This window comes from Pongo pygmaeus, chromosome 17 (assembly GCF_028885625.2).
Source record: "Pongo pygmaeus isolate AG05252 chromosome 17, NHGRI_mPonPyg2-v2.0_pri, whole genome shotgun sequence".
Lineage (NCBI taxonomy): Eukaryota > Metazoa > Chordata > Mammalia > Primates > Hominidae > Pongo > Pongo pygmaeus.
Window position 1 is genome coordinate 77,261,979 of NC_072390.2, and position 15,488 is coordinate 77,277,466.

The 15,488-nt window shown below is 47.8% G+C and overlaps 1 protein-coding gene across 1 annotated transcript in view; it reads left to right on the forward strand.

The window, feature by feature from the left end:
* The first annotated feature begins 592 nt into the window (after positions 1–592).
* TNFRSF11A (TNF receptor superfamily member 11a) overlaps positions 593–15,488 on the forward strand; it is a 62,220-nt gene continuing 47,324 nt past the window's right edge. Inside the window, exon 1 of the mRNA XM_054461291.2 lies at positions 593–707. Coding sequence (XP_054317266.2) covers positions 633–707 — 75 coding nt within the window. The 5' untranslated portion in view covers positions 593–632. The remainder of the gene's footprint in view (positions 708–15,488) is intronic.

Sequence of the window (15,488 nt, forward strand, 5' to 3'; positions counted from 1 at the left end):
AGGAGAAGAAAAAGAGATAGTGGCTGCTGGCCCCAACATTTTGAAGCAAAGAACAAGAGGAGTATTTTACGAAGCTTGGCGGATGGTGTATTGTGTTGATGCCTTAACTGCAGTCGACGAAATCTCCAGGAAGGATCCTCCTCCCGTTCATTCTCGAAGGTGGCGCATCCACTTTCGGAAGGCCGGGCCTCGAAGGGTGGGCGCGCGGGGCCGGAGTAGGGTCACCCCGATGCCCCCATTCCTTCCCGGGAGGCGGGGCCCACAGGCCTGGGGTGAGGCAAGGCAGGAGCCAGTGCCGTGAAGGGCAACCCAGGGCGGGTCTCCAGCCAACCTGTCTGCAGTCCGAGCACCTGGGCCAGGGGCGGAGACCGGACCAAGGAGGCACCGGGCGCGGCGAACACCCCCGGGGCCCCTCCCCGACCGGGGCCCCGCATCTCACCGCAAATCAGGGGAGCTTGGGCACCACCTGGTTGGCACCGCCCGGCCCGGCCGGAGGGGGGCGCAGGAGGGCGGCGCGCGGGGGCAGGTGCGGGGCGGGGCACGGGGGCGGGACCACACAGGGCCACGGTAGCCGCGCCCGCTGGGCCACAGAGGCCGCTGAGGCCGCGGCGCCCGCCAGCCTGCCCCACGCCATGGCCCCGCGCGCCCGGCGGCGCCGCCCGCTGTCCGCGCTGCTGCTGCTCTGCGCGCTGCTCGCCCGGCTGCAGGTAAGGAGCGCCCGCGCCTGCCGGGCCGCGCGGCCCGACGCCTCCTCCGGAGCCCCGGGAAGGGCCGGGGCCGGCGGCATCCTGGCTCCTCCGCCTTCCAAGAGGAGCTGGAGTTTTGGGGAGCGGAGGCCGTGGGAAGCTGGGGAGGCGCTTCCAGAGTTGGACGGCGGAGGGCGGGAAAGGGCAAGCGGAGGGAAACTGGGGCGCAGAAGGAGCAGGTTGGCGGGACCGCAACACCCGAAACGGGCTCTTGCAAAAGCCGCTCTTAGCCGCAGACTTTGATACTGTCATTTTCTCCAAACGCTTCTTGAGCACCTACTAAGCGCTTGCGCCGGGTGGTGCTGCGGCAGACAGCGGCGTGGGGACCGCACCTGCAGGAGATAACCGTTCCCGATACGATTTCTCCCAGGTGGCCTCCGTCCCAAATTTCCACCCGGAAAGAGACCTGATTCCCTCCCTCCCTGAACTGCGGGCTTGCCTTTGCCTCCCCAGAGCCCCTTCGGGGACACCCCTGCCGGCTCCCCTGGAGGCCCCGCACGGCGGGGAGAGGCTGCGCGCGCGACCCGGGGATGCTGGATTTGCCCCTCGCAGACCCGAGTGGCTTCCCGGTCCTCTCGGAACAGGTTTCTCAGTACAGTTAGCAAGCGAATGCAGCCAGGCACGGACTTTCTGCCTCCTGGAGGAGGGCCGCAGAGGGAAGCACACCCAGCACAGCACAACAAACGCTTTAAAAATCGTTGAGACGAACTTGAAAGCTCTCACAGGGAAGGGCGAGTGGTGGTTTTCTTGGTTTCGGCAGGGTTAGATTTCCCCTCTGTTAATACTAGCTTAGGCTGCTGCAATCCCTCCGCATGCGGGCACAGAACCCAGAAAGGCGTGGGGAGGGACGCATGGAGAATCGTGTTTGGGTGAGAAGAGAGGGGAAAAGCCTTGACAGAAATAATGTGGGTGCACTGAAGGCTGAAGCAAAAGATTCTAGGGAAGATTCATTCCCAATTGGATGAGTCTCTCAGTATGGTTGAGGGAAACGAAGGCGGAAAAGTCTAAAGGATTTTTTCATTTTAAGCATTTCAGGTGTTGCTTAATTAAGTGTTCAACAGGTTGAACGGGGTGCTACCTTATTTGAACCAAAGGACCAGGGTTTCAGCGAACAGCTAGCCACCTAAGAAAAACCTGCCTGACCACGCAGTTGCAAAATTATCTCTCACTGCCGTTGCAAAATGACATTTTCATATGTGCATAAAAGGCGTTCGGTTCTAATATGAACAACAAATGCTATCAAAATAAGTTTATTTTTCAGAAAGACCTTTCAACAAGTGCTGTTTCCCGTCTTTTTGCCTTTAAACCCCTTTCATTATGCATGTTTAAAAATGTATCTAAACTTTTGCGTTGGTCAGTTCCAGTTCTAGGGGAGCAAACCTTCTAGGAACCTTATGAATTCCTTGGCTGGGCCACGAATTCAATTGACATAAGACTAACAGGAGAAAAACTGTACTTAATTACATAGGCACAGGACTCCTACAAAATAAAAGACTTGAGGAAGGGTCAGATGATTGAAGCTCATTATAGCATCCATAGGGGCTTCTGCAGGGTGCTGCAAAACAGGGTTTGGAGGGGTTAGGGGAGGAAGCATATGGTGAGTAAAGGACATCTTGTTAGACACATAAAAGATTCTCAGGCAATAAAAATGGTCTCTAACCAGCCCTTGGGAGAATAGATGAGAGTCTGTGTGGGCTGGTGTCAGCCTCCGGTCTTCTCTCCTGTAATCTGAGTTAATCTTCTCTGGGTGAGAATCTTCTCTGGGTGAAAAGATTCCCACGGCGGAGATTCAAGACCTTCGAGTTCCTTTTGGAGGATCTTTCTTTGGGCAGAGTTCAGAGAAACCTCTGCCCGTGGCCACTACCACGTGCCCTCAGTTCAAAATAATCAGCACACCATAGTGGCATATTTTGGGGTGGCATTTCCTGAACTCCTTCATAATCAAGTGACATTGGAATGCTTTTCTGCTTATTTTACTTGGTGCCCAACCTTCCCCATAGAAATGCATTTTCTCTCAAAGGTGAGACTAGATGCAGCCTTAAAATAATATTTTCTAGAGATACTGTGGTTATCTAGGAAAAAGCACTCTCTGTATTCAATGACTGCCTCTGTGGCCGTCCTCTTCCATTAGCTCAAAATTTAGGAATGGCGTTGACAGTTCATTGAGGATGTTAATGATCAAACACCAGGCAAGGCTTCAGGAACTGCCTAGTGGGGAAATTGGTTTTGCAAAATAGTTGGCATAAATGGCTTCCAGAAAGTGCCTTATCTGTAGGGATTGTATTTAGTTTCATTTTTATTATATTAAATAGGTTCAAACTTACCTGAAAGGCTATAAGTTTTGCCCTTTAAAACATTTGTATGATTATATCTCTGCCTGCTTGTATTTGTGAGGGAATTCATTTTCAGATAGAATAAAACTATTTGCCTACAGATAAAAACATTTTGAATTTTTATGTAGCTAGTCCTGCTGTTTATTGCAGGTAACAAAATATAGATGCACACTGTTTTCATTAAGGTAATGGATCGTACACGGTCATGTTTATCTGGGGTTATAAGATGCAAGAGCAGGTGCGTGCATACGCAGGACAACAGACATTGGTGGTGTCAAACACTGGGCTAATGAGGACCAAGGGGAAGGCGCATGGTCACAGTCTAGTGGAGAGCGCCAGATGGGAAAAGCTGTGATGATAAGAGAGCAGCATATGATAAGAAAAGTACAGAGGGTGGCAGAGGAAGTGAGAGAGGGAGGAAGGTAGGGAGAGAGGTGGGGAGGACCGCTGGAGGAATCCCTAAGGACTTCGGGATGAAGAGGTTTCCCAAGTGGTCTTGGAAAGATGTGTGGGAAACCAGAGGTCAGGGAAGAAATGATTCTAGGAGGTGGGAAGAAAGCTGCCTATGTTGGGAGGATGGTGTGAGTGGTTTAGACCTAAAGGAATCTTACAGGAAAAAAAAAAAAAAAAAAAAAAAAAAACCATATATTTTATGACCTTACAGATAGCACAAATCACCTAATTCAGGAAACCCCCACCAAACAAATTGGGCATTGAACTTTTATAGTTTTGAGATAACTCTTGGATGGCCCTTACTGAGGTGGTAAAGTCGACTAATCAGAAACAGGCCACAGGGCCCTGGAGCGCCCGTGGGGAGACCCCTCCGAAGAAATCCCCCAGGGTGTGGCTCTGGGTCGTAGGGTGGGTGGGTGCTCTGTGCCACCTTTCCTCCTGTCCCCCATCCCATCCGAGAGGGGAGACATGGATATATGCAGTAATGCCTTGTTTGGAGAGCACAGACACAGATCTGTGGGCTTGCAGTTCATTTTGCAGAGAAATATTTCAAATGCCTCCCCTGTTATTTCCTTTCTACCACTTCCCCCTAAAATGGCAAACCTGTAATAGGAACATACTCTCTGTGTTGATAAGGAAATAGCTTGCTTTTTCAGTTATCTACCAGAACTTCTTACATCAGGAAAACTGAAACAATAAAAATGTGCCTTTGGAGGTCAATAAATCAGTGTTTTATGAGGACATGAAAAGGGGAGTTCCAAAGCAGGGCCTCCTCTGCAAAGAGTGTTGTTTTAAGAAGGGGTAGTGTGGACTTCATCTGCCATGTCAGTATTAAAATTTCCCCCATTGTATTTTCCTATTTTTGAAGTTCATGAAAAAAAAAAAAATAGTGTTTTTCCCACATGCTGTATCCAGTGGTCTCTAGGAATGTTGTCTAGGCCATTTTTTGGTTTGTTTTTTGTTTTTTTGGCTGATGTGAGTCTGCAGCCCATCCTGATGGTACACAACTGTCCAGGTGGTTCACTCCCTAGGGCATCTGCCCCCTGGCCAGGTGGCCCATGGCCTGTCTGCTGTCTCCTCACAGCGTCCTGGCCTTAGTCCACAGGGAAGCACACCTGCCTCTGAGCACACAGGCTGCTGACTCCAGCTCAGTGCACCCCAGGACTGGCATGGGTAGGATTCTGCCCAGCAGGTGATTTTTCCTCTGAGTACCCTTTCGTTCTCTGCCCAGATTGTGGGAAGGCCTTTCTGTGTATTTCCCTCTAGTTGCAGTGTGGGGCTTTCTATGGTGTCCACTGCTGGAAACGCAGTTTAAGTTCAGCTCACCCTTTCTGCCCCAAAACACTAAGCTTGAAAGAACCAAGAAGGAGCCGTGGGTTTCAGCAAAATAGCCTTGATCCCTCTGAAGTTCTTAGTGAACTTTTGAGGTTTAAAACCGAGTGGGCGTGGAGCAAGATTACGCACAGCCCCATATCTCTGTCCTGATTCTGAGAGACGCTCTGTTTCCTGCCAGCGAGACCAACCTGGCAGCGCTCCCCAGGCAGGCTGCCTGTCTGCCTGGGTCACCAGAAGCTCCTTGTCAGAGGGCTAACTGGCGCTGCTGTTCTCACTGTGTCACGTTCCAGTCGCAGTGTGCTCTCACGCCAAGAAGCCCGAAGCAGCCCCAGTCAGCAGTGGGAAGTACATTCTTTAGGGCCGTGTGATGATAACTTTATATGTGTGTTTGTTTTGTGAGCCACCGTCGACTTTCAGCCTTTGAGTGCTTTGGGTCACTGCATGCAGGCCACAGCGTTCGATAATGAGAAAATAAACCTGAATTGGTTTTCAATGCCTTCGGTGACTGCAACAAATGGAGTGCCCACAGCCTGTAGCACACTCTGCAATGGGCTGAGGAAACAGAGACCAAGGGCCACAGCTCCTGTCTTCAGGAGATTTGCAGTCCAGGTGTGTGCAGATGATGAAAAGACAGCAGGATCCGGTGTTCTGGGGAGGGTTTTCAACTTGTCGAGGGTTTTCAACTTGTCGTGGGCACACAGGACAAGGAGTGCCTTCACCTGAAAGTGTCAGAGAGGACTTCCCATCCTTCCTGCATGGTCACATGTATCTAAAGCACTGCAGACAGCATGAGAAAACAGCACTTAGGCTGGGGGTTCCAGAATGACCAGTGCTTTGTCTGGCGGTGAGAACAGCAGGGACTCGCATCAGAGTGGAGTGTTTGCAGGGAACTGAAGGAAGGACAGGATTCCTGGACTCAGGGGTATGGGGAGAGAGGAAGGCAAAAGCCAGCACTCAAAGGCTTTAGGTACAAGTAAATAGTTCAGATTTAATATTGAGCTGTGAGCTGGAGAGGGCCATGATCAGTTTCGTGTATTAGGGGAAGAGTGTCCAGGGGCGGGCCAGAGGGGGCCAGTAAGGAGCCTACTGCCTTGGTTTGGGAAAGGGCCTGAATTAGGTCAGGGCAGTGGCGAGAGAAGGAGAAGCTGGGTACAGGGGTGATTTCAGAGCCAGTGGGGCTGTGCAGGGGCAGAAGGCGCAGGGGCAAAGGACAGATGTGGCTGGTTATTAGGAAAAAAAAAAGACATGGCAGGCTGGTCTGAGTGCAATGGTGTTTACAACTAATTAATCACAACCAGTTAACAGATTTATTTGTTCCTTCTCCACTCCCACTGCTTCACTTAACTAGTAAAAAAATAAAATAAGGCCGGGTGTGGTGGCTCATGCCTGCAATCCCAGCACTTTGGGAGGCCAAGGTGGCGGATCACGAGGTCAGGAGTTTGAGACCAGCCCGACCAACATGGTGAAACCCCGTCTCTACTAAAAATAAAAAAATTAGCCCGGCATGAGGGCACATGCCTGTAATCCCAACTGCTCGGGAGGCTGAGGCAGGAGAATCGCTTGTATCCGGGAGGTGGAGGTTACAGTGAGCCAAGTGGCGCCACTGCACTCCAGCCTGGGTGACAGAGCGAGACTCCATCTCAAAGTAAATAAATAAATAAATAAATAATAAATAAATAAATAAGACATGGCAGATGTCAGGACAAAATAGCTGGCTGTTTGGGTTATATTTTTCACTTTATTAAGGAAATTGCTGTCTTAGTCCAAATCAAAATGTTGTTCTGGTTCAAGTGAAGAAGTGTTGTTGTTTTTCCCAAACAAAAAAGAAGGATTACGTTTAGGCTCTTGAATCTCCCCTTTTTTGGGTTCTCTTATTGGGAGGCAGAGACAAAGTTCCTTAGACCCTGTAGAGGCAAACATGCTAAAAGCCCCGTGGCACTGTGCTCTGCAGGGAACTTGCAGGCTCTGGAATCTAGAGAGCCATTGCCAGACCTAGAGATGTCTTGGAATGAGAAGTTCAGTGTAGAGACAGAACTCTTAACACACACTGAAGAGAGATAAACAGCCAGTGATCCCCAGAGAGTCACATCAGAACAGAGGCAGGTGTGACCTGACCTGTGGTCTTCCCACACTGGCCTCAAATATGTCACCTAACCCCAAAAGAAGCAGTGTTTATGTTGGACCAGTAGCTGCGCAAAAACTGTTTGCTTGCATGATACACATTTTCCTGGCACAATGCCGCTGCCTAAGATGAGTGTTTCCCTTCCTCTGTGTCCAGTGCCTCTTAGACTTCCCCATACCCCCCAAAAATCCTGACCCAGCAGGTGACACGGAGGCCCGTCTGGCACCAGCAAAGGGACAGAGCTGCCAGATTTCCAAGTATCAGGAAGACCTGACTGCAAAAACCACCCTTTTAGTTCATCAAAGTAATAATAACTTATTACATTTCCTGTTAAGAGTGTTGAGAGTACAAGAGCCACTTCCTCAAGCTATCAGAAATTTGAAGACTTTCCATGAAAAATGGGGAAGAAAAACTCTGTTTAGCTCTTGGTGAATGTGACGGCTAAGCTGGGCAATGGGGAAAGGTTGTGCAGCATTGCCAGAAATCCTACTGGCACCACTGTGTTGGCTGGTTTGAGGTTCGCATCACATCCCACAGATGGGAAATGAACCACTTCCCTAAAGTTTTGACTTTTTAAAAATATGTATTACTTACCTAATGCAGTTAGCACCTAACTTAATAGTGTATCACGTAGTAGCACAAACAGCTGGCAAATTCATAGCCAGTAAAAGAGACTTTTAAAGGCCCCTATCTTCTCTCAACTTCATAGTCAGATATACAAGCAGGATCATATCTAACACTTTCATGGTAATTGAGAATCGATTCCATTTTTAAAGCTTAGTAGAGATTATTCACTTCCGCCCTTGTTAACCTATTTCCTTGTTGAATAATTCCTAATGTCAGGAACTTCCCTCTAACAGACCTAAATCTAACATGTCACAATTTGACCCCATTTCCTCAAATTTGTTCTTTAATGGGGTAAAAACCAGTTGGTCAATGTCTTCTTTATTTTAATATTTCTATTGTTGAAGATTGTTAGCCCACAACTTCCCCTTCCCCAGGGTTATTCATTCCAGTTCCTTTAACCTCTTTGTAAACTTTTTTTTTTTTCTTTTCAATTCAACGAGATACTTTTTTGGATTTACTGGCAAAAAAAGCCCACAACCCCAAACCAAACAAAACCCACCAAGTATTTTGGGAACATCAGACTCAGGACGTTGCTGCCTCTGACTTCAGAGAGGCTGAGATCTGATGGAGAAGGTCGGATATCCCATTCTTCGTTCCCACGGAGCCCCACAGGAGGAACACATGAGATGCCTCTAGGACACAGGCATGGGAAGCATGAGTTCTGAGTGGAGAATCGGGCAGGGGGTGTTTGATCTGGTCCTGGAAGGATGGGTGTGATTCTGAGAGGAAAAGAGAGCTGGAGGGAGAAGGGCAGAGGTGGTGACAGGCATGAGAAAATCATGTCCCGCCCTGATGTATGCAGCCCAGGGCCGATGACAGGGACCAGGGAAGGATAAAACCAGCTGGGAAAGTCCTGGGGGTCTGGGTCACAAAGGGCTTGCGAATAAACCTCCAGAACTGGGACTCTGCCCTGAAGCCAGGAGTTCTCCAACTGTAGTGTCTAGGCCCAGCATCAGTCTCCCCTGGGAACTTGTTAGAAATGCACTTTCTTACGCCCCCCACCTACCGAATCAGAAACTCTGGGGGTGGGGGCCAGCAGGCTTCACAACCTCTCCGCTGATTCTGACACATGCCCAAGTTTGAGAACAGCTGCTAGAGACCCCGGGATTCCATGAAAAGGTTTGCACTCAGCTCTGACAATATTAGAAGATTAATATATTACAAGTACCAGCCATTTGTTTAACCCCTCCTGTGTGTCAGGCATGTGCTTTACACGGATTATATCTAATGCTCACTCCACCTTGCTAGTAAGTTGAGAAAACTGAGGCACAGAGAGACTGATTAACTTGCCTGAGTTTGCACAGCTCATGAGTGGCAGAGCTGGAGCTCCTACCACCAGGCAGCGCTCCAGTGACTGTGGTCTTAACCCCTCAGGTAAACTGCTTGTATAGTCAACTCTGTGATGGGGTAGGGAGTAGAGAAAGGGACCTCCCAGAATGGTGGGACAGAAAGCTTTTTGGTATTTGGGGACACCCATGCAAATGCGTGCCCAGTCTGCTTTTGTGGGGGTCTGTCTTATCTGCTCAGGTAGGTACTCACTGAGGGCTTTCTAGAACAATTTTTTTTTTTTTTTGAGAAGGAGTCTCACTCTGTCGCCCAGGCTGGAATGCAGTGGTGCCATCTTGACTCACTGCAACCTCCGCCTCCCACATTCAAGCAATTCTCCCTGCCTCAGCCTCCCGAGTAGCTGGAATTACAGGTGCCCATCACCATGCCAGGCTAATTTTTGTATTTTTAGTAGAGACGGGTTTTCGACATGTTGGCCAGGCTGGTCTTGAACTCCTGACCTCAAGTGATCCACCCGCCTTGGCCTCCCAAAGTGCTGGGATTACAGGCATGAGCCACTGCGCCTGGCCTCTAGAACTATTCTTAAGCAGAAATGGCAATGCTGTGTCTTTAAGGCTAATCCAGATAAAAGACAGGCACTCCGGGCACTCTTGGCACAGGGTCCATGTGCCAGTTGATCCCTGACTCAGGAGGAAAAGAAGTGTATGTCTTGAATCACAACCACTTCCTGAAGCCAAGGCAGCAGTGGCTCATCTATGCCCCACACCCCAGAGGTAGACTATACTGTACCACTGTGCTGTAGCCCTGGGTGCACCACCTCAGATGGTCGCATCTCTCCACGCGTGTTCATCCCACTCCCGCCACCTGCCAGGCTCTGTGTAGGGTGGGAGGAGGGAGAAGGATGGCCGCGGAGCCTCAGGGCAGCAGACAGTGATAGGTTAAACCTTTGCCCTCATAAGCTTTTGGAAGTAGGTAGTTACATTTTTAAAGGTCCTTTATGTCTTAGTCTTACTATATTATAGCTAATCTGGGGACTCTTCCCTTAATGAGAATAACCTGGGCTCCTCTTTTGACATGTTTCTACCGTGGAACAAATCAAAATCATTTTCTATTACTAATATTTTTTTGATCCCTTAAAAGACACTTTCTAAGTAGTAAGAGAAAAGCTCAAATAAGAAAGAGGGTCAGAACACACATGGCCTCTGGGTCATGGTCAGTCTCAAGCTTTTACTTGGAGTGAGATCAGGAGGCACTAACGGGGTTTAGGAGGAGAATGACAGCACGGTGTCCCTAATGCACAGTGGCCAGAAATCTAGCAGCAGACCCCAAAACCTATGACAATGGACTGTGAGATCGAGAGGGCAGTTAAATTCAGTGAAAACACAGCTGGAACCTCTGTCTTAAACCTTAACCTTTTATTCTATGGGTCACAAGGTTTAAAAGTGGAAAATTGCCCCTTTCTAATGGGCTGAAGTTTCTATGCTCCATTTGGGTCCAGTTGGGGGTCCCTGTAACCAGGACACTGGGGTCGAATTTTTTTTTTTTTTTTTTTTTGTTACCCAGGCTGGAGTGCAGTGGCGCGATCTCAGCTCACTGCAACCTCGCTTCTCGGGTTCGAGCAATTCTCCTGCCTTAGCCTCCCAAGTAGCTGGGATGACAGGTACCTACCACCACATTTGGCTAATTTTTTTTCTATTTTTAGTAGAGACAGGGTTTTACCATATTGGCCAGTTTCGAACTCACCTCAGGTGATCCACCCACCTTGGCCTCCCAAAGTGCTGGGATCACAGGCATGAGCCACCACGCCTGGTCTGGGATCCAATTTCCATGTAAAATTGCAAAAGACCAAGCACCAGAAGGCATAACCAGTCATCTTAACTGTGTGGGGCAGTCCTCATGGGTAAGGGGACTCAAGGTGGTGGGCGCCTGCCCCTCTGCACCCAAGGGGTGAGGTCATGCAGAAGAGGCCTCATGGGAGGTTCTCCATTTCCTGGCATGAGTGACGGGCACAAAGAGGCTGAAGCAGCTGTGTCTCCTGTTAGGCAGCCCCGTGTTCAGTCCTTATTAGAAAAGAGAGTTCCAGCCCAGAAAGAGATTGCTAATCTTGATTTTGCAACCCCCTTCCCTCAGGGTGTCTCGGATTTTGTCCCAAATTAGTGGAGTCTTTCCAAGGGCGTGCTTGGGAGTGTGAATTTGATTCAGTGCTAGAAGGAAGCTGTTACAGTCTTCTGTATAGGGAAGTTATGAGGTTACAGTGGTCTTTTGGGAAAAATTATTCATTAATTTATCAAGTATTTGAATATTTGCTACATGCCTAGCACTGTTCCAGTCTCCTTATCACCAGCCATCTCAGCAAGTTGATTAATCTCTCTTGGGAGGATGTAGGAAGGGAAGGGAAGTCAGGTCTTCAAGCACAGTGCCTCGCACGTAGTAGGTATTTCACTAGGGCCAATTCTTCCTATGCCCCCATTCATCAATAGATAAATAGATAAAAGGTGTCCAGGGATGGGAGTGGTGGTTCTCAATGTCTATCGTACAGTCGGAGATGACTGCGCAGTGTTTGGAAATAGGAGAAAGTCCTGGCTTTTGATTTTCAATAAAATCTCTAGCCTTGCTCCTCAGAGACCGGCATTGACATTGCCTGGGAGCTTGTTAGGAATGCAGTCTCAGGCTCTGTTCCAGACCCACTGAATCAGAACCTGCATTTTAATAAAATTTTCAGGTGATTCTGTGCACATTGGAGAAGCACTGGATTTCACCCTGAAGGCTGGGCAGTGAAGGAAGGGAGGGCAGCAGGTAAGGGGAATTCTTCCTCCTTCAGTCACTTTGGGGACTCCTGGCCTGAGCAGTTCGTGCAGCCCCAGCATGGAGGCAGAGCCTAGAGGGACATGGCCTGCAGCCGGCAGTGCACTCTCAGAAGTGACCACAGGGCTTGTTGGCTTCTACTACAGAAAAGAAGAGAAAGCAGTTCTTATCTGAAATGAATACAAAGTTAAAAAAAAAAAAAAAAACCCCAAGAATGACAATGTAAAAAGGCTTTCACACTGGGAGAATAAAGGGGCATTCACTGGAGCCTGTGGAAATAGGGGTGCATCGGAACATAAGGACAAGTCAAAGCCATCCTAATTACTGTATTGAGGAAACAACCGGCCTTGCCCTTGGATTCCAGGTAGCCCAGGGCTGCAGACTCTTCACTCTTATCTCTCTGGAAGACAAAGAAACTTGCAATTAAAGTTTTGAAATGCAGGCTTGTTTCTTCATTTTCCCTTGGGCCATATGTTTTCTTTTCAAGGAGCAGAGATAATAAATGCATTGTGAGGGGAGTAAGGCAGAGGGCTGAGTAAAAATCAACAGACCATTGATGGGCGCCTGAGTCAGTGCTGTGCGCTTTGTTTCCTCTAAGAAGCACATCTGGAATCAAGGTGGTCGGGGGGGAAAATGCTGATGGGCCCAATAAGGAGCAACTTTCAAGACGGTATATAAAGTCAATTGTGCAGTTTGCTAAATTGGAATGGTGAATATGTCAGGACTTCTAATCACAGTTACCCTATATTTTTAAGGTTTTTTTTTTTTTTAATCAAACCTGACCTAAGTTAGATTTTTTTTTCTCTGCATACTATATATTCCAAAACAAGAACTTGTGACAAAATGGTTAAGATGGCAAATTTTTATGTTATGTGTATTTTATCACAATTAATAATGTATGTTTTAAAAATCTGGTGGCAAAGGTGGTAATTCCTGCCTGCCAATGAAAATAGCATGAAGTGCCTAGTATTTAAACCTCTATGGGGTAATGGCAACCTCCAATATGGTCAGTACCACACAATCCTGACAGTATGGGTATATATTAACTCACAGTGCATATAAATTAGTAATCAGTTATGTGACCTTATACCCTACCCACCTCACACTGCACTTAGTCACACGGGCTATCTTGCTGTTTCTCCATCAAGCCGTGCATGCTTCCTCCAAGGGCCTTGGCAAGTATGTCCACCTGTAATCCTCCTTCTGGCACGTGCTGTAAATTTGGCTTGTTCCCTGGCTTTAAGCAGGACTCCATTCAAATGTCATCTTCTCAAAGAGGCTTCCTGTAATCATACCATCACCTTACATAGATTGTTTCATTTTTTTCATGACAATTGTTGCAACCAGATTTCCTTATCTGTTTACTTATAGTTGTTCTTCTCCCCTGGACTGTAAGCCAGGACTCTCTCAGTTGAGTTCTGTCCCCTATATCCAGAGGATCTGAAATTGTCCCTGGCACATAGTATGTGTTCACTTAATTGGGAAATAAATGAATGTATATCTAATTGGTCAACTTTCAGGTTGTGAATTCAGTCAGTGTTGTCAGCAGCTAAATCAAATCCTGTGAACAGAACTAGGCAAAATTAAATTACCCTATAAAAACGGACAAAGGACTTGAATAGACATTTCTCCAAGGAAGATACACAGGTGGCCAATAAGCACAAGAAAAGTTGCTCCACATCATTAGTCATTAGGAAAATGCAAACTGGAAACACAAGGAGATGCTACTTCACACACATCAGGGTGGCTATTATTTTAAAAACCAAAAAACCAAACAAACAAAACCAGAAAATAACATGTGTTGTTGAAGATGTGGAGAAGTTGGAACCCTCGTGCAGTGCTGGTGGGAATGTACAATGATGCCACCCCTGCGGAAAACAGTTGAGGAGTGGGTGCCTTGAAAAGCTAAACATAGATACTTAGGATTCCTAGATATAGACCAAAAAGAACTGAAAACAGGGACTCAGATACTTGTGTGCCAGTGTTCATTGCAGGATTATTCACTGTAGCCAAAAGGTAGAAACAACCTAGGTGTCCATCAGTGGATGAATGGATAAACAAGATGTGGTCTATACATATGGTAGAATATTATCCAGCCATAAAAAGGAATGGTGTTCTGGTACATAATACAATATGGATGAACCTTGGAGACATTATGCTAAGCAAAATTCGCCAGACACAAAGGGAAAAATACTGTGTGGTTCCACTTATATGAGGTATAGAGAGTGGTCAGACTCAGAGACAGACAGTAGAAAGGTGGTTTCCAGGGGCTTGAGGGAGGGGGAATGGAGAGTTACTAGTTAACGGTTACAGAGATTCTATTTGGGGTGATGAGAATGTTCTGGAAATAGACAGTGGCAATCGTTGCTACTTAATGCCACTGAATCATACTTTAAAATGGTTAAAATGGCAAATTTTATATCTATTTTCCACAATAAAAATTGTTAAATTGCCCCAAAGTTTTTTTTAAAAAGGCATGCAAAGGACAGGCATAAAAAGAGCCAAATTCAGTGTTTGGCAGAGGGAGACAGCCCTTTCTCTCCTCCCGAAATGAGCTGCATTCCTGGCCTCCTGCAGATTTTGCCATCCAGAGTTGCCACTTTGCTGTCTGCTCCTGCCTGCACTTTTCGTCTTCATCTCTGTTTCCTCCATGAGATCCTAGCCCAGGCTCTGTTCTTGTCTAAAACGAGTTTGCACCTTCTTGTGCTTTCTCATCCCAACAGTCTTTACAATATGTTTCATAGTGCTGCTAAAAAAAGACCCTCCCTTCCTTCTACAACTCACTGACTAGCTGCCCTTTCCTGGAAGCCCCGAAGCAGCCCCCACCTTTTCCTTCTACTGTCAGAACATACCTGCCTAGCCCCCCAGGCTCTCCACCTGCACCTGCCCGAGTCTCCCATTTGCTCTGTCCTCTCCCTCCTCTTGAATCCTTCTGTCTCTGCCCTGCAACCTCACCCTCCCCAGCTTGTGCACTTCCTCTTGTAAGTCCTTCCCTATCTCTGTCTGTTTCCCTGCCCATCCAAAGCCAAGGAAGACGCCAGTCTGAGGCCAGGGTTGCAATTCTCCTTCCTCGTCCACGATCAGGGAGGATCTTTCCAATGCATTAGTTCTGGCACTGCTGTGTGGGGCTCTGACTGGTCACAGTTTTCCTTCCTCTCTATATGTGGCTATGTCCCCCTTTACAAAAGCTGTGAGAGGGCAGAGACAGGTCCTGCCTTCAGTCCTGCAGCAAGCCAGGACCTCATGCAGGTATGGGAAAGAGCTCAGCGAAGATGCCTTTGACAGTGTGATGACAGCAGAACTTCGTAAAGAGACTGATGCTTCCTCCTGTTAAACTCTGACTACATCAAACTATATCTTCTGGAGAAAAATCATTTTTCGAGATAAAGGCGAATGACTCAGGCAAAGGTGAATGACTCAGACTCGCTCTTACATTCTCACAGCCTCTTTTGCAGGGAACAGTATGTGTGTGGGGAGAGGACTGATTCGTTATTTGTAATTTTCAGTGAGACCAGTAGGACCTGACCAGCTGTGATGAGTGCCTTTAAGTTGGAGTTTTGAATACTTTTTATCACTAGATAGACATTCATAAAATGCATTTTAGAATGTCCCAAATCCCTAGTCCCTGTAGTCCCAGCTACTCAGGGGGCTGGCATGGGAAGATGGCATGAGCCCAGGAGGATCACTTGAGTATGGGAAGATCGCTTGAACCCAGGAGGTCGAGGCTACAGTGAGCAGTGATCACACCACTGCACTCTAGCCTAGGTGACAGAATGAGAC